This window comes from Ammospiza nelsoni, chromosome Z (genome assembly GCF_027579445.1).
Source record: "Ammospiza nelsoni isolate bAmmNel1 chromosome Z, bAmmNel1.pri, whole genome shotgun sequence".
NCBI lineage: Eukaryota > Metazoa > Chordata > Aves > Passeriformes > Passerellidae > Ammospiza > Ammospiza nelsoni.
In genome coordinates, this window is record NC_080669.1 from 50,590,789 (window position 1) to 50,618,622 (window position 27,834).

Below are 27,834 nucleotides of genomic sequence, written 5' to 3' on the forward strand. Positions count from 1 at the left end.
ACCTCCAGCAAAGATGATATGGATTTGTTTCATTTGGTTTATTTCTCTCCAATATGCTCTGTCCTAATTCCGCTCTTGCATTGAGTTAGTTACATGGTTTTCATTTAGGATAGGTTGTTTTGAATGTGATTATGCTGAGAACATCAAACCAATACAGATATCTCTTAAAGTTTTCTCAATCTCTTGACTTTTACACTATTCTGAGTCTCTAGATCTTCAATCCCACTGTCAAAATCTGTCACATATAACTTGCATTTTTACTTTATCAATTTCTCCTTATGATCATCAATTGATGCTCAAATGATGATTATCAGTAGGAAGTATTGCTAAGGCCAATTTTTGGATCTCTCAGATAACAGGGGCTGTGATCCTGCAGACATACATTGTATCTGCTACCCCTCAGCATTTTGGAGCTTACACTCAAGACCAATGAATTTGTGACAGGAAGCCCCCTGTAGCACTCAGAATTCCTTGATCACTTGCCTTTCATGACTGTGCCCTTCATAAAATCTGATAAGACATGATTGTTGCATTAGTCACCTGCTCCTACTGCAGACCATGCTGAGAAGCATGCCTCTCTCTTAGGAAAGTGATTAATTTTAAACTGCTACTTTTTTCTATTCAATACTCAACCTGAAATTTACCATGGTTGCCAAGATAAGTTAATAATTTGCCTATCTCCAGGTAAGTCTGGATCCAATCTCTGATAGCAGCTGTCTAAGCCCAGAAGGGAAATTTTCCACAGTAGAAAAATTTTCTGAGAATTTCCCTTTGCTGCTGTAAGAGTAACAGCTGTTGCGTCTCTGCTGGCTTCAGTGTTCAGAATGTTCTCTGAATTAATGGTGTGGAGCAAACATCTGATTTACAGCTATGGTGACTTTTGTCTGTATTAGGGCCCTGGTGTAGGTACCAGCAATGTAGATACAGCATCTTTGAGGCAGGGAAATTACATTGAAAGATAAGAGAAGTCAGAAAGTGAAGACAAGCTGAGGTCTTCTGCTGCTATTATTTCTACAGTATATAAGAATTCATATTAGACTCAGTCAAACACCTTGACCTCCTTTTTACTGATATGAATATCTCTAATTTGCAGTGACAGTTGGTGTTTTCAAAGAGTTAGAAGTACCTAAGCTTAATTCAGTTTGCTTTGCTGATACTGCAGACACCATCAAGAATCTTGCTGTGAGTGCTTACACAAACCAGGGTGGAGAGTTCCTGTTTCCCAGAAGGATTTTTAGGCTCTTGTAAGTATAATTAATAACACAGAACTCAAGTGTTCTTCCCATTGTCATCGATAAACTTGCTACTTGTGTTTAGCCTGTAGCAGGATAGGTGTTAGAATGAATAGGAAGTTTGAAAAGGAAGTGTGAAAATAGACTAAAGACAGCGTAATGTTGATAGTAATCATTATGCTTCTTTACAGAGAAGATGAAGAACTCTCTGCTGGCAGCTATCTTTTTACTTGTTAGAGGTGAGTTTTCATATACCATACAGCTTACTGCCGCTTATGAACCGTAAAAATCCTTAATGCTACTCAAGGATGAGGACATACGAACAAAATCATGACCAAATTAAATTCTGTGAGTGGGAGAAGCAACCACCTCCAACATTTTTCCTATTTCTTTTGCGGTTGTCTTGACCAACTGTTTTTTTTTTTTTTTTTTCTTTTTCTTTTTTCATTCTTCCCCCCGCAACCTGCTCCTTGCGCTCCCCAGGCTCCTGCCGCTGCTCAGCCCGGGACTCTCCGTTCTGCCGGCAGCTGCCAGGTGGGTGGAACGCCGCGGGCGCTCGGGAGCGGCGCCGCTGGAAGCATTCCCGCCTGTGCCAGGGAAAGCCCGGGCGCAGCAGCACGGGCAGACGCGTCTGTGAGCGCAGGGCGAGCCCGCAGGCTGAGGGCGAAAGCCCAGCCTGAGCATCACAGATAGCCGCCGTTCCGAAGTACCACGGATCCTCTAATGTTTGTGTGTGATGGATATCTCTGCTTTCCATTTAACTGGGGAATTACTGATGATGGCGGGAAGGAACAGTACAGCACATTTTGATAGAGAGTATTGCGGAGCAGTGGGTGGTCATCTGATGTACTTTGTGCTGGATTTATTGTGGGCAGGAGCATCCTACTTGCTAACAGACCCAGCAGAGATGACAGGTTCCTGAGTACACAGTGACACTGGGCAAGACATCTGCAGGAGGACTATGTTCTTCTGAAATTAGCCATGGATAATTTTCCAGTCCTTGCAATTAACTTGCCAGATTAAGCTCTACTAAATCATTAGGGAGAAAACCAGATGCTCAGGAAGAAAAAACAGAAAGTTCTAGAGTGAAAAAAATTAAAGGTAGGTGGTTTGGCATTTGTTTGTTGGTTTGAGTTTTTTTAAGTGGAGAAACTGAACTGCGTTTTCTTTAGAGCAAAGAAATTTTTTTCTTTCTTTGCATAGCTCTTGGAGCACAGTCATGATACATTTCTGGTACTATGCTAGATCTGGGAAGAATTAATAATATACCTATTAAGGTGGAGCATTACAGTGGAACAAAGAAAGCACTAGAATAAAAATTAATGTGCATATGCATAATATTCACAAACAGGAAAAGTGAAAATAAAAGTGTGCATTCATTATATTCATCTGGACAAAGCAATGTAGAACTTCTGTATATTGGTAGTAGGAGGATGCTTTGGGGTGTTAGCCAAGCTAATACACTGTATCCACACACGAAATCTACTGTTTTTCCTTTGTCTGCTTTAGTACCATAATCTCATGGAGAAAGACATGGGCGATTTCGCAAACATTAGCGCATGAGGAACAACCACTGTTCCTGTGTAAGCAGAGACAGGTCTGCAATATGGTAGACAACATGTGGATCTGAGTTAATAGAACTCTTATTTCAAATAGTGTCAGGAGCAGAATGTTACCAATGTATTGACATGAAGTATTACAGCAATTCCAAAAAGATTTTGTTTTAGGTGTTTCTTCAAAACACCAAGTAATTTTAAGGTTTAATTCAGAGTAAAACAGGAGAAGAATGTGAGAGCTGTTGCTGTTTCCCCTGCTGTTGACAGACACTATGTTCATGGGTGAGGAGGCCAAGATGTGGTTTGGTGGCCAGACTAGAAAAGCAAAGAATTCTGTAATGTTTCACATTGCTATGAAAATAAGGAAGATGTGATCTCCACCTTCCTGAAAGGCACCTCTACACACCTGAGCTGATGCAGCAAAGTTTATTAGAAGAGCATTATTCATTTAGTATGATAAGTGTCATAAGGTGAGGGTATTAAAGTCAGCACTATACTTATTTGACTCACTTCTTTTTCCAAAACACCTTTTAACTTCAATATGCATTTGTCATCTCAATGATTAAAAGAATACCAAGGATACTTTGTAACTCAGGTTGCAGGAAGAAATGAGGAAAAGAGAACTGATCTTTTAACTCACAACCTAGGTTGTGAGATACCATAACTATGCTACAACACCAGCTCCAGACATATTCATATTTACTTATCACATAGCAAAACATTTTTTATTCAAGATTGATAGGCCTATTGGCAACTTGTTAGACCTAACAGGTAGGAAGGACATGTGGCTCTACTCATCAGGAAAAACTTACCTTAAACATCCCATTCCTGTTGAGATTACTTTTCTTAACAACAACAACAACAACAACAAAATCTGAGTCCTTTTCCGTCCTTTTCCAAGGACTTTGAGACACCATGACTTATTCTGCTAAATTAATAGTTCAGACAGTAAGACACAGAGCAAAAGAAGAACAGCAGTCATATTTTGTCATTAGTATTTTTGTTAAGAGATTTTTGAAATACTGACATAAATTTAATTGCTAAAGACAAAAATTTAGTTCCTTTAATAATGCCATCAGTGCTTATTTTCACATCAACTGAAAAAGGGGTATGTTCAGTTGCAAAAAATCCCCATATAAAAAATTAATAACAGACAATTTTATACATAAACTTTTGCTCCTTCTGTTTTACAATGCATTCTTTATAATGCTGGCAGTTTAAAAGTAATATTGTTTTTATCCAGCAACAGTGTGTAGTTCTGAACGTCAGATAGAGATTGATGGTTTTGAAGCAATTCTGGGGTCTAGTCAACTAACTCTAGCCTGGTTTGTATTTGGTTTCATTACTCATAGTCCCTTTGAGTCAGTTAATGGTTGCCTGTGATGGGTCTTTTCCAGTGCACATGTTTTCATCTTTCAGATTGGGACAATGAATTGGTGTGTTACAAAGAGTTAAGTGAGGATCTAACCTGCACCTGGCTGCCAGTACCTAGTGCTGCAAATACAGTTAATTATACTGTATACCTAAAATGGTAAGTCTGAAAAGTTATCTCAGAAAACCAAAAGCTCTTATTGTTGTTAGATGTGGTTCCCATTTGCCAGAGTTTTGTTCCAGTGTATTTCATCACTTTAGAGGTTGTTACACAAGGCTGGTCAATATCATTCATCACTACTCATCAATACCTACTGATTTGTAAGGGCTTCGTAAAAGAGTGGTAGGTAGATTCTGGCTAGACATCGCAAAAACTGTTCTATTCCTCCCCTCCTCAGCCCAACAGGGCAGAGAAAATATGGTAAAGGATCATGGGCTGAGATAAGAACAGAGAGATCTCAGCAATTACTGTCATGGGCAAAACAGACCTGACCTGGAAAAATGAATTAAATTTATTAACATTCAAATCAGAGTAGAGTAATGAGAAATATAGCTAGAACTTGGAACACCCTCCCCTTCTCTGCCCCCCCCCCCCCCCCCCATTCTTTTCTTCTTACTGGGCTTAATTGAATTTTCTGCCTCCTCCACTCCAGCATTGTGGGGGGATGGGAAATGGGATTGTGGACAGTCCATCACACATTGTGTCCGTCACTTCTTTTCTCTTCTGACTCTTCCTCTGGTGCAGCATGGGAATCCTCCCTCAGGAGACATGAACTCCCACAGTCCATCATTAACTCCTCCAACACGAGTGCTTCCCATGGGGCTGCATTTCTGCATTAACTGCTCCAGTGAAGGTTCCTTCCATGGGGTGCCAGCCCTTCAAGAGCAGCCTGCTCCAAAGCAGCTCCCTCCCTCATGGGTTCACAAGCCCTGCAAACCTGCTGCAGTGTGGGCTGCTCTCTGCTGCTCCCACTTGCCCTCATTCCTCTCTGCCAGCTGCTGTTGTGCAGCCGTTTTTTCCCTCTTTTAAATGCGTTATCCCAGAGGCACTACCACCATGGATGATGGGCTCAGCCTTGGCCAGCAGCAGCTCTGTCCTGAAGTCAGCTAGAACTGGCTTCATTATTCATGGGAAAGGCTTATTGCAGCTACTCATGGAGGCCATCTCTGTAGCAATCTGCTCCCCTGCTCCCAAAACCTTGTCATGCAAACCCAATACAAAGTCATTATACATCTTACCATGCCTCCAACACACTCTTTAAATTATTATTGCCAAAGATCAGCTTACTTAATTACCTTTATTTGCAGCTATTGACTTTTACTGACTATTCAACCACAAATAGTGGTATTTCAGGTAAAAAAAAAACAACAAAATATTTAAACATAAACACACACTAAACTTTTATTTTATGTATTACATATTTTGATATAGCATGTACCCAAGGAGATACTTTCTGGTGATTCTGAATTATCAAGTAGTTGTTTAACAGATGGAATGAACTTGTAGGGTTAATTTTGAACTGATTACCTCAAATACAGTATCTTCAGTTGCAGCTGCATTACAAAACTGAATTTCCTCATTTTATATCTAGATATTTGGAATCTCCCATGAGATTAGGGGTGTGTTTAGAAATAGAAATGTGAGATCAGAAGACATGATCTTTGCCATGAGACCATATCATGGGGTACATGGAGTACAACACTGTATGCCATAGGCAAATTCTGATATTCATTGCTGATTGTTTGGCCGCATAACCACCCCTTGTCATTCAAAATGAGCTGTGGTTACAAACATCTCCTAAAGCTAAGAAAATGTCACCACACTGGGAAATTCCCCAGAATGATCATCTTCACATTGCACAGGAGCAAAGCAATCACCTCAAGGCTGAGATTACTCCCCCCATCACCTTCAATATTTTCTCACTGGAGGTAACTGCAGGCACCAATTTGCAATAAGCCCCTAATTCTACTGCATGGCTGTCTTGCCTCTTGTAACTTCAAGGAATACCAAATTTTTGGAAGGACAGAAACATTTATGAAACAGCTCTGTTTCTGAAGAGATGTTATCAGTTGAAATATTTTTACACTACTTGCTCTCAAAGTCATAAGCCAAAACCAGACTGTGCTGTTCCCAGACTGCAGGGTTGATGTCATGAACAGACAAGGCAGATAAAATAATGAAAGAAGATGTCAGTGGGGGAAGAGGGAGACAATTCCCTGGCAGAGGTGGTGATGTTTTCAAGTCAGAGTCAGGACTTTAACCTCAGTCTCCTAAGTTTCCACCCGGTGGTCTTGAAGACAAACTTACTATCTCCTCCTCTACTGGTTTAAAAGGAAAGAAAAAAAACCCCACATGTAAAAGGCTTTTACTTTGCCTAGAAGAGGGTATCACCTCTTCCTGCATGTAACATCAGTTTGATGCTGTAATAGTTCCTTGTCCTTACTCCTTGTGATTAAGTTGTCAGGAAGAAAAAGATTAAAGATAAACACTCCCACAGAAAAGTTCCAACCAAGAATTCAAAATCATGCTTTGAAATTTTAATGGCTGATTCACAACTAGCTTGAAGCAGAAGACAGGAAAACCTTCAAGTAGTTTTTCTCAGGTACTAAATATTCAATCATGATGTGTGTAATTTAATACTTGAAATGCATAGCTAGGCAATTAGTATGCTAGTCCCTCTCTTTAAGAACACTGAACTTGCACAATTTCAACCTTGGAAAAATCTTCCCTGTGTGTGGCAGAGACTAAATGAGAGAGACAAGAAAAATGTAGGCAGCAAAATTGTATGCAAGGCATTAAAACTCTTGGACTTCCTGTGCTGTGTATGTTAGGTATACTAGGAGGAATCTACAGGGCTGAGGACTCAGCGGACATTTAAATATCTCCATCAAACTCTGACAATTTGTAGGAACAGAAGTCAGAAGACAGGCACATAACTCATAAGAAGCTTTTCATAACTTTATGGCAATTTATATTCATGTAACTGGGAAATTTTGCTGTTCAAAAGGAATTTGAGTTTCCCTTTTATGAGGTGAGGCTTTACGAAGTAATTTCTAACCTAATTTTATACCTTCAAAATGCTCTCTATATCCCACTGTAAGTACAAAAGAAGGTCATACAGATCTGGTTGTATCATACTATGCCTTAAAAGATTAAGGGATTCAACAGTTCTCCACCACACAAGGATTTGCACATTTGAATTCGCTAGGGTTACTGAGGTGCATGAATTAATCTTGCTGTTTCAAGCTGCTCAATGTGAATATTTGAGATTTCCAGATACACAGAAGTATCTGGAAAGCTATCAATCACTATAATTTTGCTTTCTTGGGCATGGAGGAAATAATAACTGTAATCCAATAAAATGCTTTTCATTGTGCTTCCTTTTCTCTGAAGGAACAAAATACGAAAACTTTTTCAGCGAAACACATCATCACCTTCCATCACAATAGAACGAAAGAATCTCTACATTGAGAGATTTGCAACCATTTGGATAGCAGTGAATTATGACAATGACACCTGTGCCAAAGGAAAGAACATCTCAGTTTTACCAAGCAAAGCAGGTACAGTGTCTTCACAAGCTGTGTTACTGCAGTGCCCAGCTAAAGCTGTATTCTGTAAAGATTATTTCCAAAATTTCAGCTCCCAAAACACTCCTGTTATTTTTACTGACTCAGAGAGCTAAGATGCAGTTTGACTTCCTTGAATTAAGTTAGTAACAGAAGCCTATGATGTTTTAATGGAAGAGGGTTTTACTTTAAATATTTTGCTGGAATATTTAATATCCATATACAGAAAAATTTATAGTAGTATTTGTGTACCATACTTAACCAACTTTCTATATTCTCCTTGATGGTTTTCTGGATTTCTTTGTATTGGTTTACAAAGAGCAGATTGACTCAACGCTGTGTACCTAAGGAATCCTTGATATAGGGCATTAGAATTTTGAGAAACCTTTTCAAAATTCAACTCTTTTCTAAGGCCTCTTACCCATTACACAATGCTGAAAGAAAGATATGAAAAAAACCAGCCCTATTTATTAGGCCCTTTAAATGTTTATTTAAAGATTCCCTACCTATCTGGTCACTGAACTGATGTTAAGAGCTTCTCAAAACTTCACATGCTCAGACTAATCATGGTCCAAGAAAAACCAATGCTTCTCTGCTGGGAGTTACTACCAGTACAACCCAAATTATCAATAGTGTAACCTTTACTGAAGACTTTTGGACACATTGTGTTTATTTGCACTTACTGAAATTTGAAGATATTCTGGATATTTTTTATACAACTCATGATTACAGGTACTCTTGACATTTTGATTTTGCCTTTCAGCCTCACTCAGAATAGTTACTGCTTAGAAAAAGAGTGTTCTTGAAATCAGTAGAAGCATTCACAAAAGAAAGGCAAGAAGAACAATTACATTTTGTTGATGTCATAGAGATTTAGTAATTCATTTCCATGGTGTTTTGAAGTCTCACAGCATTCACTATTGTGTGCCAAGTCTTTTATAGACCACACTCAACAGATGTAATTACCAAAGCTTTCCTGCTTCTCTTGTGTTTTAAACAATTGTATCTCCCCCATTTTAGGAAAGTGTTTGTCACCATCTAACATAAATGCTTATCAGATCACAAACCAATTGATAATGAAGTGGGACCTGCCCACAGCTCATACACCATATGAGCTGAGATACAGAGAGGCACTCACAGAATCTGCTCCATGGACAGTGGTGAGTACTTCCAGATGACAATCTCATGAGAATATAAGGTGCTCCAATATCAGGTCAGCTGCACATATTATATGCAGCACAAGGATTGCAAGGTGGCATAGCAAGGAGTCATTTTGTAGGCAGACCCCACTAAGGCACCTTCATTTGATTCTAACAAATCATGAAATGTTTGGGAAAGAAGGAATAGTAGCTTTAACCAAAGTAAAATAGAATAGCATATTATCTGGTTCATTAACCTACCAGTGAGACACTACAACTTCCAGTGATGCAAAAGCTGAATATCAGAAATGCCATGTAAACACAGACCCAAATCACACTTTCAGTGATTTACAATATTGCTCTTTTAGCTGGTATCATTACCTTTTCAAACAGATTAGAAATCAGGTTGCTTTGTTTTTTAAGGTAATAATTCATACTTTACATACTTTTAGTTAGTTTAAGTATTCCAGATTTTCTTCTTTGAAAAGAAGTGAAATAATTTCCCTGTAATACAGCCATAGAATGGTTGGGGTTGGGAGGTTCCAACCAGCCCTGCCATGTGCACGGCCACACTCTAGTAGACCAGGATGCCCCATGCAAACTGGCCTTGAACACTTCCAGAGATGGAACATCCACAACTTCCCTGTTCCAGTGCCTCACCACCCTCACAGTGAAGAACTTCGTCCTAATACCTAATCCAGACCTACTCTCTTTCTGTCTACACCCATTGCCCCTTGTCTTGTCACTACATGCTTGTGTGAATAGTCTTGTCCCATCTTTCCTGGAAGTTCTCTTGAGGTACTGGAAGGCAACAATACCATTGCCACAAAGCCTTCTCTTTTCTAGACTGAACAATCCCAATTCTCTCAGCCTTTCCTCACAGGAGAGGTACTCCATCCCACTGATTTGGTGGCCCTCCCCTGAATTCATTCCAACCGGTCCATGTCCTGCCTGTGCTGGGGACCCTGTCCCTGAAAATTGGGAAATAAACTCTCCATCCTATCTGTTAGACTTGGAAGCCAACATTATTTCATTAGCAGTGCTGAATGCATGGCTAATTCTCTTCAAAGCATACATGCCCAGTAACCTCAGAGACCAGGTTATATTCCTAAAACTATTGTATTTTCATGTTTCCTGAAAACATGCATTTATGCTGATTATTTCCATTTGTTTGGATACGGTTCCAGATCTTCTGACGAATCTTTTCTCCTTGGGATTATCTCAAATATGTCATCAGGTCATAATGTACTTCTCTTATGATTCTTTGCTCTGATAAACAATTCTTGTTATCAAAACTGAGATATTAGTTAGTACATATTAAATCACTGATAGAAGTAAACAAGAAAGAATTAACTGGAACAAGTTTATTAGTCACAGATGTAGGGAGCTAGCACAAGGCCACATTAATCTCTGGTATGTGTACTAAGCACTGTGTGTACAAAATTAAGCACTAACAATAAATATAGAGGTCATGCTCTATTGTGCTAAATTTAAAAGAATTTCCAGCACCTTCCTCCACTGCTGCATAGATGTCATCTTGCAGGACTGTTCAGTAACAGCCCCAGAGCTGATGCAGCCCTGCAGGTGGGGTCTCAGCAGAGCAGAGCAGAGGGGCAGAATCCCCTCCCTGCCCTGCTGCCCACCCTGCTCTGGATGCAGCCCAGGACACGTGTGGCTCTCTGGGCTGGCAGTGCCATGGCTGGGGCGTGTGCAGCCTCTCAGCCACCACAGCCCCAAGCCCTTCTGGGCAGGGCTGCTGGGTTCTGCCCATCCCCACGCTGACCCTGGGTTGCTCTGACCCTGGTTCAGAGGTTCAGGTTGAGGTTCCTGTGGTCCACCTCTGGAGCCTGTCCAGGTCTCTCAGGATGGCCTTCCACCCTGCAGGCACTGCTCAGCCTGGGGTCATCTGCAAATTCACAGAGGATCCACTTGACACCTCTAAGTCATTACTGAAGATACTAAATAACATTGAACACACCCACTATGGACCCCTGATGGACACATCTTGTCACTGATGTCCACTGGAGTTCTGAACCGCTGTCTACTACTCTCTGGATGCAACCATGCAACCACTTCCCAGTCCACATCATGGTTTACCCACCAAATCCATCACTATCCTATTTGGAGAAAAGGATGTTGTGGGATACAACATCAATTGCAGTTGCATTTTAGGACATGCACTATGGTACACTAACAGGCAGAACAAAACGAAAGGGAATACGCAGGAGGTGGAAAATGAGTCATAATTTCAATAATGTCTGCGTGTAGCAGCAATGGCTGCTTATCCTGCCCCTTCCCATCAGACAGGCATGTATGCATGATATCTATCACTAAGTCCCTGAAATGGTCTGTTTTTCAAGCTCTGTTATTTTTAGATGTGTTAATCAGGTTATAAATATGCATTTATCAAGGAAAATAAGAAAACTGTTTAAATAGCAACAGTCTCCACTTCTTGGGAAATTCTGCTCACCCAGGAGCCTCTTTGCTTCCTTTTCACTACAAAAATCTCCCTTGTTCCTCCTTTTGTCTCAGAAGACCACTCCCATTTCTCTTGTAGCTGACTGCTGGTTCATTTAGCCACTTCAGAAGAGGTACTTTGAGAGGCCCATGAAAGAAATGTTTCATCTCAGTACAAAGAACATTCAGGTCTTGGAAAGGTCCCCTCGTTCATTTGTGTACAAGTCCTAGACCATCCTAGGGCAGCCAGTTACCCATGCAGAGCCCACCCAGCAGCACAATAGGCAGACAACCAGGTGCAGACAGTCTGGCACATGGCACATGGAAGGGCAGAAGGTTCGGAGCAGTACAAATGCATGTCCTGCAGGTTTTGGAGACAGGGGAGATGGAAGATTCACAGGAGTACTGTGGGGGACTAGTACAGACATCCACACTGGGTGACACAAATGAGTCAAGACTACAGGTCATGAACACTCATGATGTCCCAGGTCCCAGCTGATGCTATGGATTTAGGCTGTAATCTCTTCCTAATAATATAAACATAGGCTAAGCTTGAAGATTAGTAAATGAGTATGACCACATACTGTATTCCCTTAGCTGGGAATTCCCCAACTAAGGCAGGAATAATGCATCTGACTCCACGTTCTCAGAAGGCTAATTTATTACTTTACAATACTACGTTATATTAAAGAGACTATACTAAACGATACTAAAGAATATAGAGAGAATACTTACTGAATGCTAAAAAGATAATAATGAAAAACTCGAGACTCTTTCCAGAGTTCCAACACAGCTTGGCACCAATTGGCCGAAGAGTCAAAAGAACTCACCCCAGAATCGAATGAAACAATCACCTGTGGGTAAACAAACTCCAAACACATTCTACCCAGGAGAAGCAAATGAGATAATTATTGTTTTTCTTTCCTCTGAGGCTTCTCAGCTTCCCAGGAGAAAAATCCTGGGCAAAGGGATTTTTTCAGAGAATGTGAATGCCACAGCCATGTATGCATAGAGGATGTAAAAAGCTAGTGCTTATCAAGAGTAGGATAAATGTACATGTAATGTAATTTAACATTTGGGTTTTAAATCCATTCCTCTTCCCTCTGGTTTGGAGTCTTTCTGTAATATTGTGGGTAGTGGGATTCTTTTGCAACTAGCAAAAAATTATATCAAGTTGTCATGGACAACATTATTTAAAAGTAATATCCTTCACTCATAAGAAAGTAGTTATGTTTATTAACATAAAACAGAAATCTAGCAAAGTTTGATAATAAATGTGAAAGGGGTTTAACAGGAGTAGACGGCAATGAGCACTTGATTACTTCACAGAGAACAGAGTCAGACAGAACTGTGAGGAAGACATTTTAATTGGGTCATGATAGTTAAAAAAGGCTCCCCTTGCATTCTAAAATTATTCTCAGAGCCCCTGCAAGTCTAATTGCTTCTGGATTCAGACTTAGTCCCAGACCTGGTCAACAGTTTGTATCTAAAGGATTGTATGTGCACAATCAACCCTTTGTATCATTTAATTGAGATTTAAAATTTTCAGTGAATAATTTCCAATTCACTTATCAAGTATCTGGTGAGATGAATACTCTCTCATCCTTGAGGAGTAATCTTCAGAAGTTAAGATTACTGTCCTTACTCGAGAGATCCCATTGAATAACCCATTGCTGTGCAGGAGAGCTCAACAGGCTGTGGGCTATCCACTATTTAAAGGGAAAGATGTGACACTTAAAGACATAAATGCATGCTCTCTTCAAATATTATCTTCAACCAATGTTGACTTGAGTTGAATCTTAACCAGCACTATAAGTAGGTGGATGAACTGTTAAAATCAGTCTTTCATATTGTCTTGTCTTTCATGTTGTTATCTGTCTGCTCCGAATCGACCTTGAGTCAGATGCTGGTCAAGACACATCTAATATGACTGCTGATAGTGGTTATCACTTAATCAGGATTACAAGAAGTAAAGGTCAGGATGGAGGGGAAGTGGAGGAGAGGGAGGTGAGCACACTCCCACAGAAGTTAATTAATTAACTTATTAAAATATAAAGTACTGCAGAAATTCAAAAAGAAGAGCTGCTCACCTTACAGCGCAGCTCTGTTGGTTTTGGGGAGCTTTAGGGAAGAGTTTAAGTGATAACAACAGTTTCCTATCATATTTTCCCTTATTTTCTCTGTATTTTTCAGCTCAGGGTTTTCCTTAGACAGGGATGGTGTCTTTGTTTCAAGCAAAATTCCATTTCCTGAACAGTTACTGGGGCCCCAGTGCCATCATCAGTTGCAGATGCAAATCTCTTCTGCAGCACCAAGGCATACAGGCAGCCACACATTCACTCCAGTCATGCTGTTTAAGACAACAGCCATGTGGATCTATTCAGACACAATGACACTTCTAAAAATAAGGGCTTTTTTTTTAATTGTTTAGTTTTCCCTTGACTTCTTGTTCTTGAGGATGCTAACAAGGCTGAGTTAAATAAATTTTTATTTTTCAGTATATGTAATGTCTAATTGATTTTAAAAGTAATATTTAGACCAGGTTACTTAGTGTCTTGAGTGAGCAGAACAAGCTCATGAAAAAGAGGGTGTTGCCTTGAAAGAATGAAAATAGCTTGACTAAAATGTGCAATAATTCCTATTTGATGACAGGAACCTCTACTTTCAGTTGAGTCAGAAGGCTGGTCTTAGGCTGAGAAGACAATTAATATAAGATAATGTTTTATTGTTGTTACATAAATGGTTTTTTTTTAGGTGCCTGTAGGAAGTAATGTGTCCAATGTCACCATTTCAAATTTAAATGCTATGTCTTCATACATTGTTCAGCTCAGATGCATGACCAAGGATGATCTCAACTGTGTTTGCATTTGGGGCAAGGAGATTTTGGTCCCTCACAGTAAGTGAAATATAGTTTCATCCTACTGCTTGTAAGTATGAATGTAAAGGCTTTTCCAAATTTTGTGTCATATGGAATAGGATATTCAGATACTCTTGAAAATATGAACATCAGAATTACTCATTTGAGTGCATGTCTCCATCTTTTTCCATATTTACCAGAACTCATGAACAAGCCAAGAATATCATATAATGTAACTACACAAGTCTCTCCAGGAAGAAGAAGTGTTCTCTTGAAGTGGGAGGTAAGGTTCACTTCCAGTCTGGGTACCTTCTGTTATGTATATGCTATTCTTGCATTGCAGGGAAAAACAGACTTTCTCATTGTATTGAGTCTACACTTGATAGGCAAAAGGCATTGGATATTGTATACTTGCTGCAGAATTCATTGCATCTGTATGCTGATGATTTACGAGCTAAAACTAACAGGGGAAAATTATATCAATTTATATTCTTGAAAAATTACTAAAACTTCCCTTCTTTTTCAGGGAAAAAACATACTTTTATTTTAAGAGCTTCCATCTTCCTCTGAAATTCCTCATAAGATACGTGTACCTGCCTTTTAAAATAGTAAATGTCTTCCTGTCTCTCTTACTCCAAAAGTATCCAGTTATTTCATTCAGATAACCCAGCCTCACAGCTTCATGGTATCTACACACTATTAATTTTGTGCCAGAAATAACAGACAATCTTGATGTTAGAAATAATCCTTGAAGTATTCACAGGCTTTCATGTATTAAGTTTCTGTCTATATTGCAGTAATTTCCATTTCTGTGCACACATTTTCCAATCTCTTATTAAGATTAGTACAGTAAAATAATGAGTGAACCACCACCAAGAATTGCTACCAATGGATATTTAACACATTCCAAATTTGCAGCATAATTTCTAGCATTTGTCTTTAAAGATACTACATACCTAATCAAGCCCTAGAAGATGAGGATATCCAGAGGCATAAATCTAAATTAAACACCTCTCATTAACTTTCAAGTTCCTGAAAATGAGGGATATGTTCCACTGAAATGTAGAGAATGTTACAGCTGCTTCACTGCTGTTATTACTAATTGCATACACATAACTAGGATCTCAATTAAGGAAAATTCTTCATCATGTACTTAACCCCTCTCAATTTAAGCATGCTTTTAATTTTAAGGAAATGCTTTGCTTTATTGATTCCTAATGACTTAATTAAAACAGTATGATTTTATCCCCATCATTAAAGGCTACATTTTGTTTATAAAATTAAATTCCTCTTGATTTTCTGCACAGGACATAACAGCATTTATAGAATAATAATGTTTTTCCTCTTGCTAGGTAGCACAAAGTGAGAATATCCTTGGATATTTTGTTAATGTGGAAAGAATACCCAACAGTTGCAGCCAACCACCAAATCACATCTCTCTCAAAGACAGAAAAATTCTTGTTAATGTCTCCATGGCTTACTACAGACTTAATATTTCTGCCTATAATGAAGCAGGAGAATCTCCACGAGCTATCTACATTGTCCCAGAATTCCCTGTAACAGGTATTTACCTTATTCACCACAGTGGTGGGGAAGTTTTATGACCAATCTCTAAGGATACGTTTTCACAGACTTTGGGATAGGTGAAACTGTTCTCTTGAATATATGTTAAGGTAATATTTTTACATACTAGGAGTCAGAATTGTTTCTTAAGATACTTCAGTAGAAGTTAACAGACTAGCAATTTAATATTCAATTTAGCACTCTTTTGTTGGTCAAGCTAGAGAAAATACCATGTGTTGGATCTAAGGAAAATGGTGGATTTTACGTGGAAAAATGTATTATGGATTGTCCTCACTATCAAGTAGGTGCCAGTGGTTTAAAAAAGTTCACAGAACTATGTGCAAGTCTAAGTTCTTTAGCTAAATAACTATTAAGAGACCTGCTACTGTCCTTTATTTCAGTATTACTCTAACTGGCACATAGGAAAAGAATAGATAGAATGTACATGTCACATTGGGATGTACATGTCACATTCTAATGAAGATGTAAGTTTTATGAGGCCTTAATAGACAGTCTTTTCATTTAAAGAATAAAACTTACTGTATAATGTCTTCCTTATAATATAAACTAATTTCATATGTTACAGTCTTGAGGTGTATTTATTGCAGTATAAGAACCTCTCTTACGAAGTAAGATCTTTTAAATTCAGCTATAGCATTCACAATAAAGAAGTGTGCAAGTACCCTTATTGATCTTCTGATAGCTGCAAATGATTGCTTATCCAGAATTTTCTAACACTCTCCTCATGCTGTTCTCCTTTTCCTTGCAAAGAGGTAACAACTTGATTTTGCCCTTACATTTCAGTCCCTTAGCTCTCTTCTGATAAAATATATCCTATCAATTCGAGCCTGACAATTAGTTGTCTAGTGAACCTCTGAGCCTGTATTTCATGGCACTCTCCAGATGCCTGTTCTGTTTGCATGTTAGCGCAGCTTCTCTGTATCTATCACTAATTCCTGAGAGGATACTTGCATTAAGTGCATTCTTACGATAAATTCCTTCTCAGCATACACAACTTTTTGTCAGCTAGTACAGTAATTTTCTTTACAGAATGACAGAATGAACTATTTTGGAAAAGGCCTCTGAAATCATTGAGTCCAACTTACAGCCTAACATTACCCTGTTGACTCTACTATGGCACTAAAGTGACACATCATCCACTCTTTCCTTAAACATCTCCAGGGACAGTGACTCTACCACGACCCTGCACAGCCCATTCCAGTGCCCAAACTCTCTTTCTGTGAAGAAAATCCTTCTAATGTTGAGCCTATACCTCCCCCAGCACAGCTTAAGACTATGTCTCTTGTCCCATGGCTTATTGCTTGGGAGAAGAGATTGACCCTGCTGGATTCTCCTTTCAGACAGTTGTAGAGAGTCGTAAGGTCGCCCCTGAGCCTCCTTTTCTCCAGGATAAACAATCCCAGCCATCTCAGACAGCCCTAGCTCCGTCAAACAACCACAGCTCCCTCACAATTAATGAAATTTGCCTTTCTTGTATTCATTTCCAGACAGGAGACAGAATGGAGAATGTTTATGTCTCTCACAAGGCCCACTTCTTACCTCAAAATGGCAGGTTGCCCTTTTCCCTCCTTAGTGTCAGTCAGAAGGTCCTTCCTAGTTTCGTGGCCTGTCTTTAAAAATGTCAACATCTTCAAGACCCTTTCAGAAAATTCAAAACATATGAAATATGAAATCATTTAGCTATGATCTATCATTAGCCCCTTCTCCTCCACCCCTGCTCAGGCAAGCACTATCTCAGAGTTACTCCATGTGTAGCAGCTGCTAGTGGCTCACCGGAGGTTATTTAGCAGCACCTGACATCTTTCTCCTGAGCCTTGGAACAACCACTTAATTTCAAGCAATCAGAAATCAGGAAAACTCTCGTACAGCAATCCACACTGTAATTCCCAGCTACCACTGTAAAGTAGTAAATGCTAAGTTACTTCTATTGAAATACTATTGTAAACCTTACTGTGATAAGTGAGTCATTTGCTATGTTGCTATATTTGCTTAGTGAATAATCTTTAAAAAACAGAGAAAAAGGGAGAAAGAAAAAACAATAGGGGAGAAAACTGCTTTCCTGTTTATTGACCTTTAATTGTGTATTTGTTCACAGACTTGCCTGGTCAAATCCATGTCAAAAGCCAAGGAACAAATGCAGTTGTCACATGGACTCCAGAATACAAACCAAAATGTTTTGTGGTTGACTGGGGCACTAGTAAAGAGAATATGCACATGAAAATAATAACTACGGCTACTGGAAATTTCACATTAGGTAACAGCAACCACCACATCTCCTATGGAAGCACCCTTTCATTTCTTGGTTATTTTTGGTTGGGCAGAGTAGAATTTTTGTTCTGTTTTTAAGGGCAAACTAAAGATTCATCCAGATAAGTACTGCTCTTAATAATTGTCCAGTACTAAGTCATCAGTTAATGCCTAGCAACATTAAGGCGGATAAAAAGATGTATTAATTAGTGTTCTTCTGGATACTGTTGGGCAAGAAATGCAGCTAAGCTACTGGTACAATGTCTCTCCTTGCCCACATTCCAGACAGACCTATACATTACTGGCTTAAAAAAAAAACTTTCATCTTGTACCTAGGTAAGCTTATCTTTCAATATAAACTGCTCTGTTACAGACTCCGTAAGGTTAATTTCTGGTTTTATACCAGTGTCTATACTTGTCAAAGCCTAAATTCTCAACTCCAGTATTCTGCTTACCATGCTACACACGATGGGCGTCAGTCAGGGATTTCTATATGGAACAAACATTGAAAATGTTGATTGAAATCACGTAGGTAACTCTTGCAAAGGCCATTCAGCACTGTTTTTATGTGCAATGGAGAACATTTAGCTTTAGAGTTCTACAAAGTCTTCTAGAGAGCACTGTTTACCTTTGTCCTTCTGCAATATCAGTAGTGCCACATTACATCTGGGTTTTTTCTTTGGGTTTATGTATTCTAGCTGAGTGGGAAATACCTATCCCTGAAATAACTACAGCCATTTTAGTTCCTAATCTCTCCTTCAGCAGCTAAAGTCTCCTGTAGGGAGACTATAAACACAGCTGTGATCTTCTAAAAGAAAACCCAAGTTTTGTCTGTACTGGCTTTGAAATAGTTTACATAAAGCATCTAGAGGCACTGAAGAAGGATGTACATATTTTGTACTCAGTGGAAAGCGCTATATTCTTATGCTATGCTATGAGTCTCAGAAAGCAAGAAATATACAGAAAATCTATGAAGCTGTTGATTTTCCTCTTATTCTTTGTAATTTATAACTTTTCAGTAGACCTTGACATATCTTTATTTGTTTTCCAGACAATTTTCAGCCATATAAGTTGTACAAAATAATGGTACATGCATCTGATGTGTGTCAGTGTGAAAGTTTCATAAAACATGAAAAGACTTTTGGAGTGACTCACTTTTACTTCATTGAAGGAGGTATTCTTCCCCTTTGTGTAACCCACCCCTCTATATTTCTTCTTGTTTCCTATTTGTAGCAGTAAAAAAAGGACTACACAAGATTTCTTTTCCAGACGACTGAACAACTTTCTCCAGATAGCATTGCCTTTATTCTTAGCAGTCATGTCCTAGCAGTGAGCAACCTGAATGCTATTCCTTACTGACACATCCACAGAAATATTTTTATTATATGTGACATTACCAAAAATAACAGAAAGATGGTCTCAGACCCATGTGGCTCAAATACAATTTCAATCAGATTTTCCAATCCCAATTTCATAGTGTCTCATGTTGCAAGTTGAAATGAAAGTTGTTGCTATTGGAGTAAAATATTCATAATGAGAGAGTCACAATTTCTACCTACTTTGGTATTGTTTAAGGTGAGAGGTTTTTACTATGTGGCACTTTGCCTTTCTCGTGGACCCTTTACATTGCATTTATAGCATCTAGAATTTGACAAGAACTCTCTTGGGAACAGCTGGGATTCAGTCTTGTATGTCCATTGCACAGGTATTGATGCAGAACTCAAATATCTGTTTTTTTCAAGTTCCTAGGACTGGTCCCGCTAATGTGACAATTCTGAATATCACAAAGCATTCTGCACTTGTGAAGTGGACTGAAATACCTGCAGAAGACCGTCTGGGCTTTCTCCAGGGATACAGGATCAGTTACACAGATTCATCAAGGAAGAAGTCTCCAGGTAAGTCACCACTGCCAGAACAAAGCAGCAGCTCAGGGTCATGAAAGAAGAGCTTCATTCAGACCATGTATTCTACTGAGTTATTTATGATTTCTGCACAAATTGAGTGCTCTGCTCTCAAAGGTCAGCTCCTGGTTAGACTCTTAATGCTCTAGATGCTCCCATGAACACTTAGAATTTTCTAATTTTTATCTCAAATTAAATATTGCTATTTCCATAAAAATTAAATTTCTGAGACTACAACAGAATTCTCTAGGAGCACTTAAAGGAAGACACACATTTTCACTATTACGATTTCAGTCACAAATTAATATTATGTTATGTAAGCATGACTTATGTTTCATAGCACCTCATCCAAGCTTGATTCAGAGCCTTTCTATAAGATGCAAGACATTCTGTATTTCATTTTTTAACTCACTTAGCAGTTTGCATTTCTTATGTTTCTAAATACACCGTTATAAATTTAATTTTGGAAACATTTTATTAAATTGGTAGTTTTTATTACTAAGTTTGGATAACCTTAGAGATCTTTTCCAACCTTAAACTACAAATGACGAAACTTCTACAAATAGGAATAAATTAATAGCTGTGAATTCAGACCACTTGAGTTTTCAATTTTAAAAAATCCCCATATTCTTTCGATAAACATTTTCTTTCTGGTCTAGAGTGGAAATCTCTTTGCCATAAGTAATTATACATTAACTTTGTATGTACTGGCTTTCAAATAAAATTGAAGACATTCTAAGGAAGTAAAATATCAAGTAAGACCTGACAAAGGGAGATAATAAAAGTTCTATAATGCATGTTGACCTATGCCTTTAGAGAATCATAAAAGGTCTTCTGGAGATTCTATTCCACTTCAAATACCTATCTGAAATCACAAGAGCAGGCAGAATGGGAACATCCAGGGCTGAACTTAATTTTTTTTTTCTCTATCTTAACCAGTTAAGACAGCAGTGACATGGCATCCAAGAGCCATTTTTTCCAGGCAGGAAGTATAATTTTACTGGAGAATTTGGGGGAAGGAAGTCCATAGGCTGCAGCATCACATCCCCTTCTGTGAAGATTTTAAATCCACAGTGGCAAACTTGAGGAGTAATTTCTGTCCCGAAGGCATCCTTACAACATGGCAGTTTGTACATTATTCTGGCCAAGGGAAAAGTCACTGCACTATCAGAAAAGGCAGGTTTAGCTGAAAGCTCCACAAAGCAGGTAAAGCGGAAAGCACAGCCCTGTTTCTGTACTGAATGATGAGTAATAGCACTGGCATAAATCAAGCTAAACCACTACTAACAACTGGATTGAGACTAAAGTATGTGAAGAGGGCTAGTCCTAACGTTAACTCCTACATTCAGCCTAAGAACAACTGTTCAGCATGTTAGATGTATTTTCCTCTCATGAAGTATAAGCAGCCTTCTGTGTTCATCACCTGCGATGGTTTGACCCTGGCTGGATGCCAGAGCCACTGGAAGCCAGAGCCACTCTGGCTCTGCAGGTGGACAGGGGAGAGAAAATGTAACAAAACATTCACGGGTTGAGATAATGACTAGGAGAGATCACACATTACCACATGAGAAAAACAAACTTGACTTGGGGAAATTGATGGAATTTATTGCTGACAAAATTCAGAGTAGGATAATGATAAGTAAAACAAATCTTTAAAACACCTTTCTCCACCACTCCCTCCTTCCCACCTCCAGCTCTTCCCCACCAGGGAGACACAGAGAGAGTTACAGTCAGTCCATCACAGATTGTTTCTGCCATTGCTCAGGGAGAAGAGTCCTTCTCCTGCTCTGGCATGGATTGCCTCCCATGGGAGACAGCTCTCCCATGAACTTCTCCAGCATGAGTACAGCCCATGGGTTACCATTCTTCACTAACTGCTCCAGCATCCACGCTATTTATTTCCTACAGGATTAAGTCCTTCAGGCCCAGCCTGCTCCAGTGTGGGTTCCCCACAGGGTCACGAGTCCTACCAGGACCTGTTCCAGCATGGGCTCCTCTCTCCATGGGTCTGGAGGTCCCTGTCAGGACCCTGCTCCAGCCCAGGCCTCCCACAGGGTGACAGCCTTGTCTCAGACATCCACCTGCTCTGGCCTGGGTCCCCTCCAGGGGCTGCACATGGATCTCTGCATCCCCTGGGGCCTCCATGGCTGCAGGGCCACAGCTGCCTCACCACGGTCCCACCACGGCTGCAGGGGAAGCTCAGCTCTGGTGCCTGGAGCACCTCCTGCCCCTCCTTCACCAGCCTTGGTGTCTGCAGGGCTGTGCCTCTCACATATTGTCACTCTGCTCTTCTCTGGCTGCAATTACATTTGCAGAGTAATTTTTTTTTCCTTCTTAGATCTGTTATCGCAGAGCCATTTCTAATGGGCTCAGCCCTGGCCAGGGGCACCTCCATCCTGAGCCAGCTGGAATTGGCTCTGCTGGACATGGGAAGCAGCTTCTCACAGAAGCCACTCCTGCAGCACCCCTGCCACCAAAACTTGGCCATACAAACCCAATACAGCCTTGGAGTGTCAAAAGCTCATGCTTTTAACCGCTGGATTTAAAATATACATAAATATTTTGGGGAAAAATGTATCCATCCAAAGAGCATCTGTACAGTCTGGTTTGCTCCAGATGAGGATCAGGGTACTGAAATTTTGCTCTTTGCCCAGTCAGCTGCACTGATACCTGCTCAGCCATGAGAGCTCATCTAATCATCTCCTCCTAAAACCTTTTGTGTTTCAGCTGTTACTCTCAACACTTCTATCACAAGTTACCATCTTACCGGACTGAAGGAAAAGACCACCTATCGTGTGCAGATTTCAGGATTCACTAGTGCTGGAGAAGGACCTCAGACTCTTTCACAGCCTTTCAGCACTCCAAAATATGGTACTGTGGAACCCCTATGCATCTTTATTATCCAGCATGAATCTTTGCTTTATGTCCTCTCAATAATAAACCTCACAAGGTTTATTAGTCAATCCTCAGTTACTGAGAACAAACACAAAAAATTGGTCCTCTGCAAGATGTAAACTTTGTATCACAGAACAAAGTATTTAATTATCTGTATATTACCTGTATTTTATTACCTAATATACAGGGAACTAGGGTTCTTCATCTCTGAAACTTTTTCTGACCTTTTTGTCCTAACTATGTGCACATATATTTATTTATTGACAATTACTCTTTAGATTTCATCAGATGAAATTTCTGTCTGTGACTAGTAATGTTCAATCATCTGCTTTTGGCAAAATCCTGAGCAGTTATGTAAAATTGGCTTCCTGAGCCATTAACTGCAAAAATAAAAGATTAAGTACCTTTCAATTGCTCCTAGTGTGGGTGAACACTAACTAAAATATATTTTGCTTTCTGATAATTTAAGTACATTCTAAGTAACAAGTCCTTTAGGTCACTGACAAAAGTTTACTTTTCTCAGAAGTGCCTGGATAGGCTAAGACCAATACAGTAACATTTTAAAAGTCTAAAAATCTTCAAATCATATAAGGTTGGCTAAACTTAGTCTTTGAAACATTTTTAACACCTTCTCAGTTAAACTAAAACTAACGCTGCAACAGACTTTTTTTGTTTGACCACAGCTTCCCTTAATGGAGATTTCTAAATAGAAAAATAAAAGAACATGCTAAGATGGTATCAGGAACCTGTGATATTCAGAAACAGAAGTATGCAAATGGTTTCTCCCCAGAGTAGATTTTTTGTGTTAAGTGAAAGAGATATAAAACCATACAAATAAATAGTCAAAAATGTAAAGAGATAAAAAGAAAGAAATTTAAAATCTTCCTTGAAATCAACAGGATTTGCACCCCTCCTCACCCCACTGAAAACTTCCTCCTGTCAACACAAAACATTAAAGCCTCTCCCTAGAACTTTCTTCAAGGCTCTATTTCATTCATCCTACCAAGTATGTATTTGAAAAGTATTCAATTTTTCAGTGAAGTAAAAAAATGCAGAGTGAAATTAACACAACATTTTTAAAAAATCAAGTAATTACACTGAATTTAAATATTACATTTACTATTTTTGCTCTTCCCAAACATTTCACAGGTTTAATCCATTAGAAGTATCTAAGGTTTCTTTGCTATAGAGAACAAATTTCAGCAACAGAGCAATTTGCAGTTTTCCAAATTAGTTTTGAATGTTAGGTAGCTGTTTGGTAAAAAAAAACCTACTATTGTTGGGGGATGGGTAGGAAAAGAAAAAGCAAGGGGTTTTTTTTTTTGCAAGTATGGTTTGTCAATATCAGTAACACAATCATGAACTGGCCACACTATACACGCACTATTTTTAAACTTTTGATGTCTCCTATAACGAAGGAGACATCAAAAATCTATAACAAAGACATCTACACTGACTCCCTCTTAACATCACAGTCAGCTTTGGTCCTTGTGTTAGCCTGAGCATTTTATCAACATTCATTAACCTCTCAAACACTTTCTCCTCTGTAGGTAGGTGGGATCTTGATAGAAAATATCTCAAGCAAGTATTAAGAGGCAATAAGAGACATAGGTTTGCTTCAAGGCTTGACAAATGACTGATTACAGATAAAGTGGTCTTAATGATCTTAAAAGTTAAAGCACGGACACTATCTAAATACACAAGCTGTGTTATTGCTATCAGGACCAGGCATGACCTCTCAAAACAACCCTAAAACAAAATAAAGCCCAATCAAATAAAAAACCCACAAACAAACAAACAAACAAACAAACAAGCAAAATCCCCAGAAAACAAAAACGAAAACCAACCAACCAAAAAAAAACCCAAACACTACCAGTAAATCCTGAAATCAATAAAAAGCTACTTTCATTTAAATAGTTTCTTATAATGTCAGATGTGCATGAGGGTCCTGACCTGTTAAAGAAGTTAGAGCTCACATAACAGCTTGGGGAGGAAATAAACCACTTGGCAGGTTGGAGATGGAAAAAGAACCATCTGAAGTTCAGCAAGGGCAAGTGCAGGGTCCTGCAGCTGGGGAGGAACAACCCCAGGCACCAGCACAGGCTGGGGCTGCCCTGCTGGGGAGCAGCTCTGTGGAGAAGGACCTGGGGGTCCTGGTGGACAAGAAGCTCTCCATGAGCCAGCAGTGTGTCCCGGTGGCCAAGAAGGCCAATGGTATCCTGGGGGCATTGGGAAGAGCATTGCCAGCAGGTGGAGGGAGGTGATCCTGCCCCTCTACTCAGCCCTGCTGAGGCCTCACCTGGAGTGCTCTGTCCAGTTCTGGGCTCCTCAGGACAACAGAGACATGGAGCTGCTGGAGTGGGTCCAGTGGAGAGCTGCAAAGGTGTTTAGGGAGCTGGAGCACCTTACTAGCGAGGAAAGGCAGGGAGAGCTGGGCCTTTTTACCATGGAGAAGAGGCAACAGAGAAGGGACCTCAACAATATATACAAATACCCTAAGGGCAAGTGTCAGGAAAATGGGGCCAGACCCTTTTCTGGGGTGCCAAACGACACAAAAAGAGGCAATGAGCATAAACTGAGACACAGGAATTTCCACCTGAACACGATGAACTTCTTTACCGTGAGGGTGATATTGACCAGAGAGGCTGCAGAGTCTTCTTCCATACAGATACTCAAAACCTGCCTGGATGCAATCCTGTCTCACCTGCTTTAGGTGAACCTGCTAGTAGGGGATTAGAATACATGAGCTTCAGAGATCCCTTCCAATCCCAACCATTCTGTGATTCTATGATACCCATATAGCTTAAAAATACAAACCTGAAAAGCCCACACTCCCCTGAGAACACCAGCTTTAGTTTTAACTAAATTTTACTTAAATTCCAGAACAATGTGTAAAGTTGGCTTTGACTTCTCTTTGAAATATTTCTCTCATGAAGTTAATAAGGTCTTTCTGTACTTAACGCCATAAATCTGATTCAAGCTTTCTGTTTCCCATCAGATAAAGGAGAACTTGAAGGTTTTGTGATTGGTCTTTGTTTCAGCATGGTACTCATTCTGGTTTTTGCACCTCTCACTTGTTCTCTGGTGATTAAAAGGTAAGAACAGAATATTGGCTGGAGTTGCTAGCAGCACTCTTGTTTTGCTTAGCTCTGAGTTTCATGACACCGGGCCTTTCTTGTCATTAAAGGCAACACAACTCAAAAAATGCGCAACACCAAAAGCACCACAGTAATCTCACAGTGAGAGCAATTACAAGCCACTATAAGCTAATTTAAATGGTAAAACAAATTTGTAAAAAATCTTACTCTTTAGATTTTGGTTCCTTTATGTGACTACCTCCTGTCACAAACACTCTTAGAAAGAGACAGGACCATTTCTCACACTGGGACATATGCAACATATATATAGATAAAGCATGCATTTGATAAATTTTATCTAAGATGTTTCTTGTAAACACATTTGGATATTAAATTTATAAAGTATGCATATAAGCACATAATGACAAGGAGCAATACATGCATAGGAACAAGAGAGAATAATAAGGGTGACTGTAAGTTCTGGCAATGGTCCTTTTATTTTATGAAAAATTGGTTTCTGCAATAATAAAGTATTCACCCCCACATAATAATCTGAAGTACAATATCAGGAGCATACACTATGACTAGACAGTTTGCATAGTAATGGGTTCCAATAATAATTTTCTGACAAACCTAATTGCATACAACCACTCATGTTACTATTTGGTGTCCTAGAACACTACCTTCCCTTTTACTCTTCTTCACAAAGCACCAGCCTCAGAAGATGAAAGCACAACTGCTGAAGGACAGTTGGCACAATCAGTGGCTTGAGAGCCACACAGCATGACACAGCCTGCTTTAGCTTTTAACACTTGTCCTTGCCACTGGGAAACAGACTCTGCCTTTTCAGATTGTATTCTAAGTTGCACTGTGTCTGATACAACAGTTTTGGCAGGAACTTCTGAGACTTACCTAGTTTTGACCTAGAGTAAACTTTATTGTGTTCAGTATAAGACTACACCTCTTTGTCTGGGCTCAGTAGGAAAGAAGAAAGGGGAAAAAAGTAAAACAAAACACAAAACAACCAGGCAGCACCCAGAAGCCCAGTGTAGCACTACAAAATAGTGCTTAAATTTGTACATTTGTAGTAATATTGAACATTTGAACTGAGATAAAGGGTCCCAGTGATACCCTCGTCTCAATTGCCTTCTTGATTTTTAAGAAAAGGGTCACCAGCCAGCCAAACACCCATCTTCACAGGATCAGCAGGAGATTCAGTAACTTTACAGCCACAGTTTTCACCTCCAACCACAGCCTAAGCAGAGGCAAAGTACCCTAAGTCTAGCTTTACTTTCAAAACAGGAAAATACTGAAACCAACACTAATGCAGAGTGTTGGACTACTTAAAGTCTCAGCCTCTCTTACAGCTTTGTTGAGGCTTTTTTTATGGAGGTGAGATACTGTATGTGATAGCTGCCAGAAAGAGCCAAACTCAAAACAATCAGGAAAGAGCAGGAGTTGTGTTGTCTCCTTAGAGCTTCTTCCAGGCTACCGGTGCCATTGCACAGGGGCTGAATGCAGAAGCATTTGTTTTCAGGGGAAAGGAAACTTTTAAATCAAAGCCCAGGAGCAAATACTTACTAAAACAAGCTTTGTTTTTTATATCCCAAAGACCTCAAGGAAGATGGAGGATTTGTGGAAATGATAACAAATTAGATGTATAGAAATATTAGATATATAGATTAAAAGTACAGAAAGAGACAACATTGCCAGTACTTTCACAGCTCCTTTGTCATTAAATAAGGATGTTAATCATCATTAACTCAGTATTTCAGTATAGACAACCAAGTTTGTTCTTCAGCTTTTAATTAGCATTATGCTTAAATGTCCCTGTAGAACACCTTTTTTATGGTTACAAAAATGTCAATATGTTATGTATGAACAATAATTAATTTAGATGCATAGGAAATGTCAGTCATCTAACCTGATGTTAAATGTAAAGTACTTCTTT

The 27,834-nt window shown here is 39.3% G+C and overlaps 1 protein-coding gene across 1 annotated transcript in view; it reads left to right on the plus strand.

The window, feature by feature from the left end:
- Positions 1–1,428: 1,428 nt before the first annotated feature.
- The window catches only part of LOC132086783 (interleukin-6 receptor subunit beta-like), a 32,641-nt gene continuing 6,235 nt past the window's right edge, over positions 1,429–27,834 (plus strand). The window contains exons 1-13 of the mRNA XM_059492690.1: positions 1,429–1,471; positions 1,716–1,766; positions 4,208–4,319; positions 7,554–7,720; positions 8,747–8,886; positions 14,077–14,218; positions 14,380–14,462; positions 15,532–15,742; positions 17,859–18,017; positions 19,062–19,184; positions 19,753–19,905; positions 22,639–22,782; positions 25,805–25,901. Of these exons, the coding sequence (XP_059348673.1) occupies positions 1,429–1,471; positions 1,716–1,766; positions 4,208–4,319; positions 7,554–7,720; positions 8,747–8,886; positions 14,077–14,218; positions 14,380–14,462; positions 15,532–15,742; positions 17,859–18,017; positions 19,062–19,184; positions 19,753–19,905; positions 22,639–22,782; positions 25,805–25,901 (1,625 nt within the window). The remainder of the gene's footprint in view (positions 1,472–1,715; positions 1,767–4,207; positions 4,320–7,553; positions 7,721–8,746; positions 8,887–14,076; positions 14,219–14,379; positions 14,463–15,531; positions 15,743–17,858; positions 18,018–19,061; positions 19,185–19,752; positions 19,906–22,638; positions 22,783–25,804; positions 25,902–27,834) is intronic.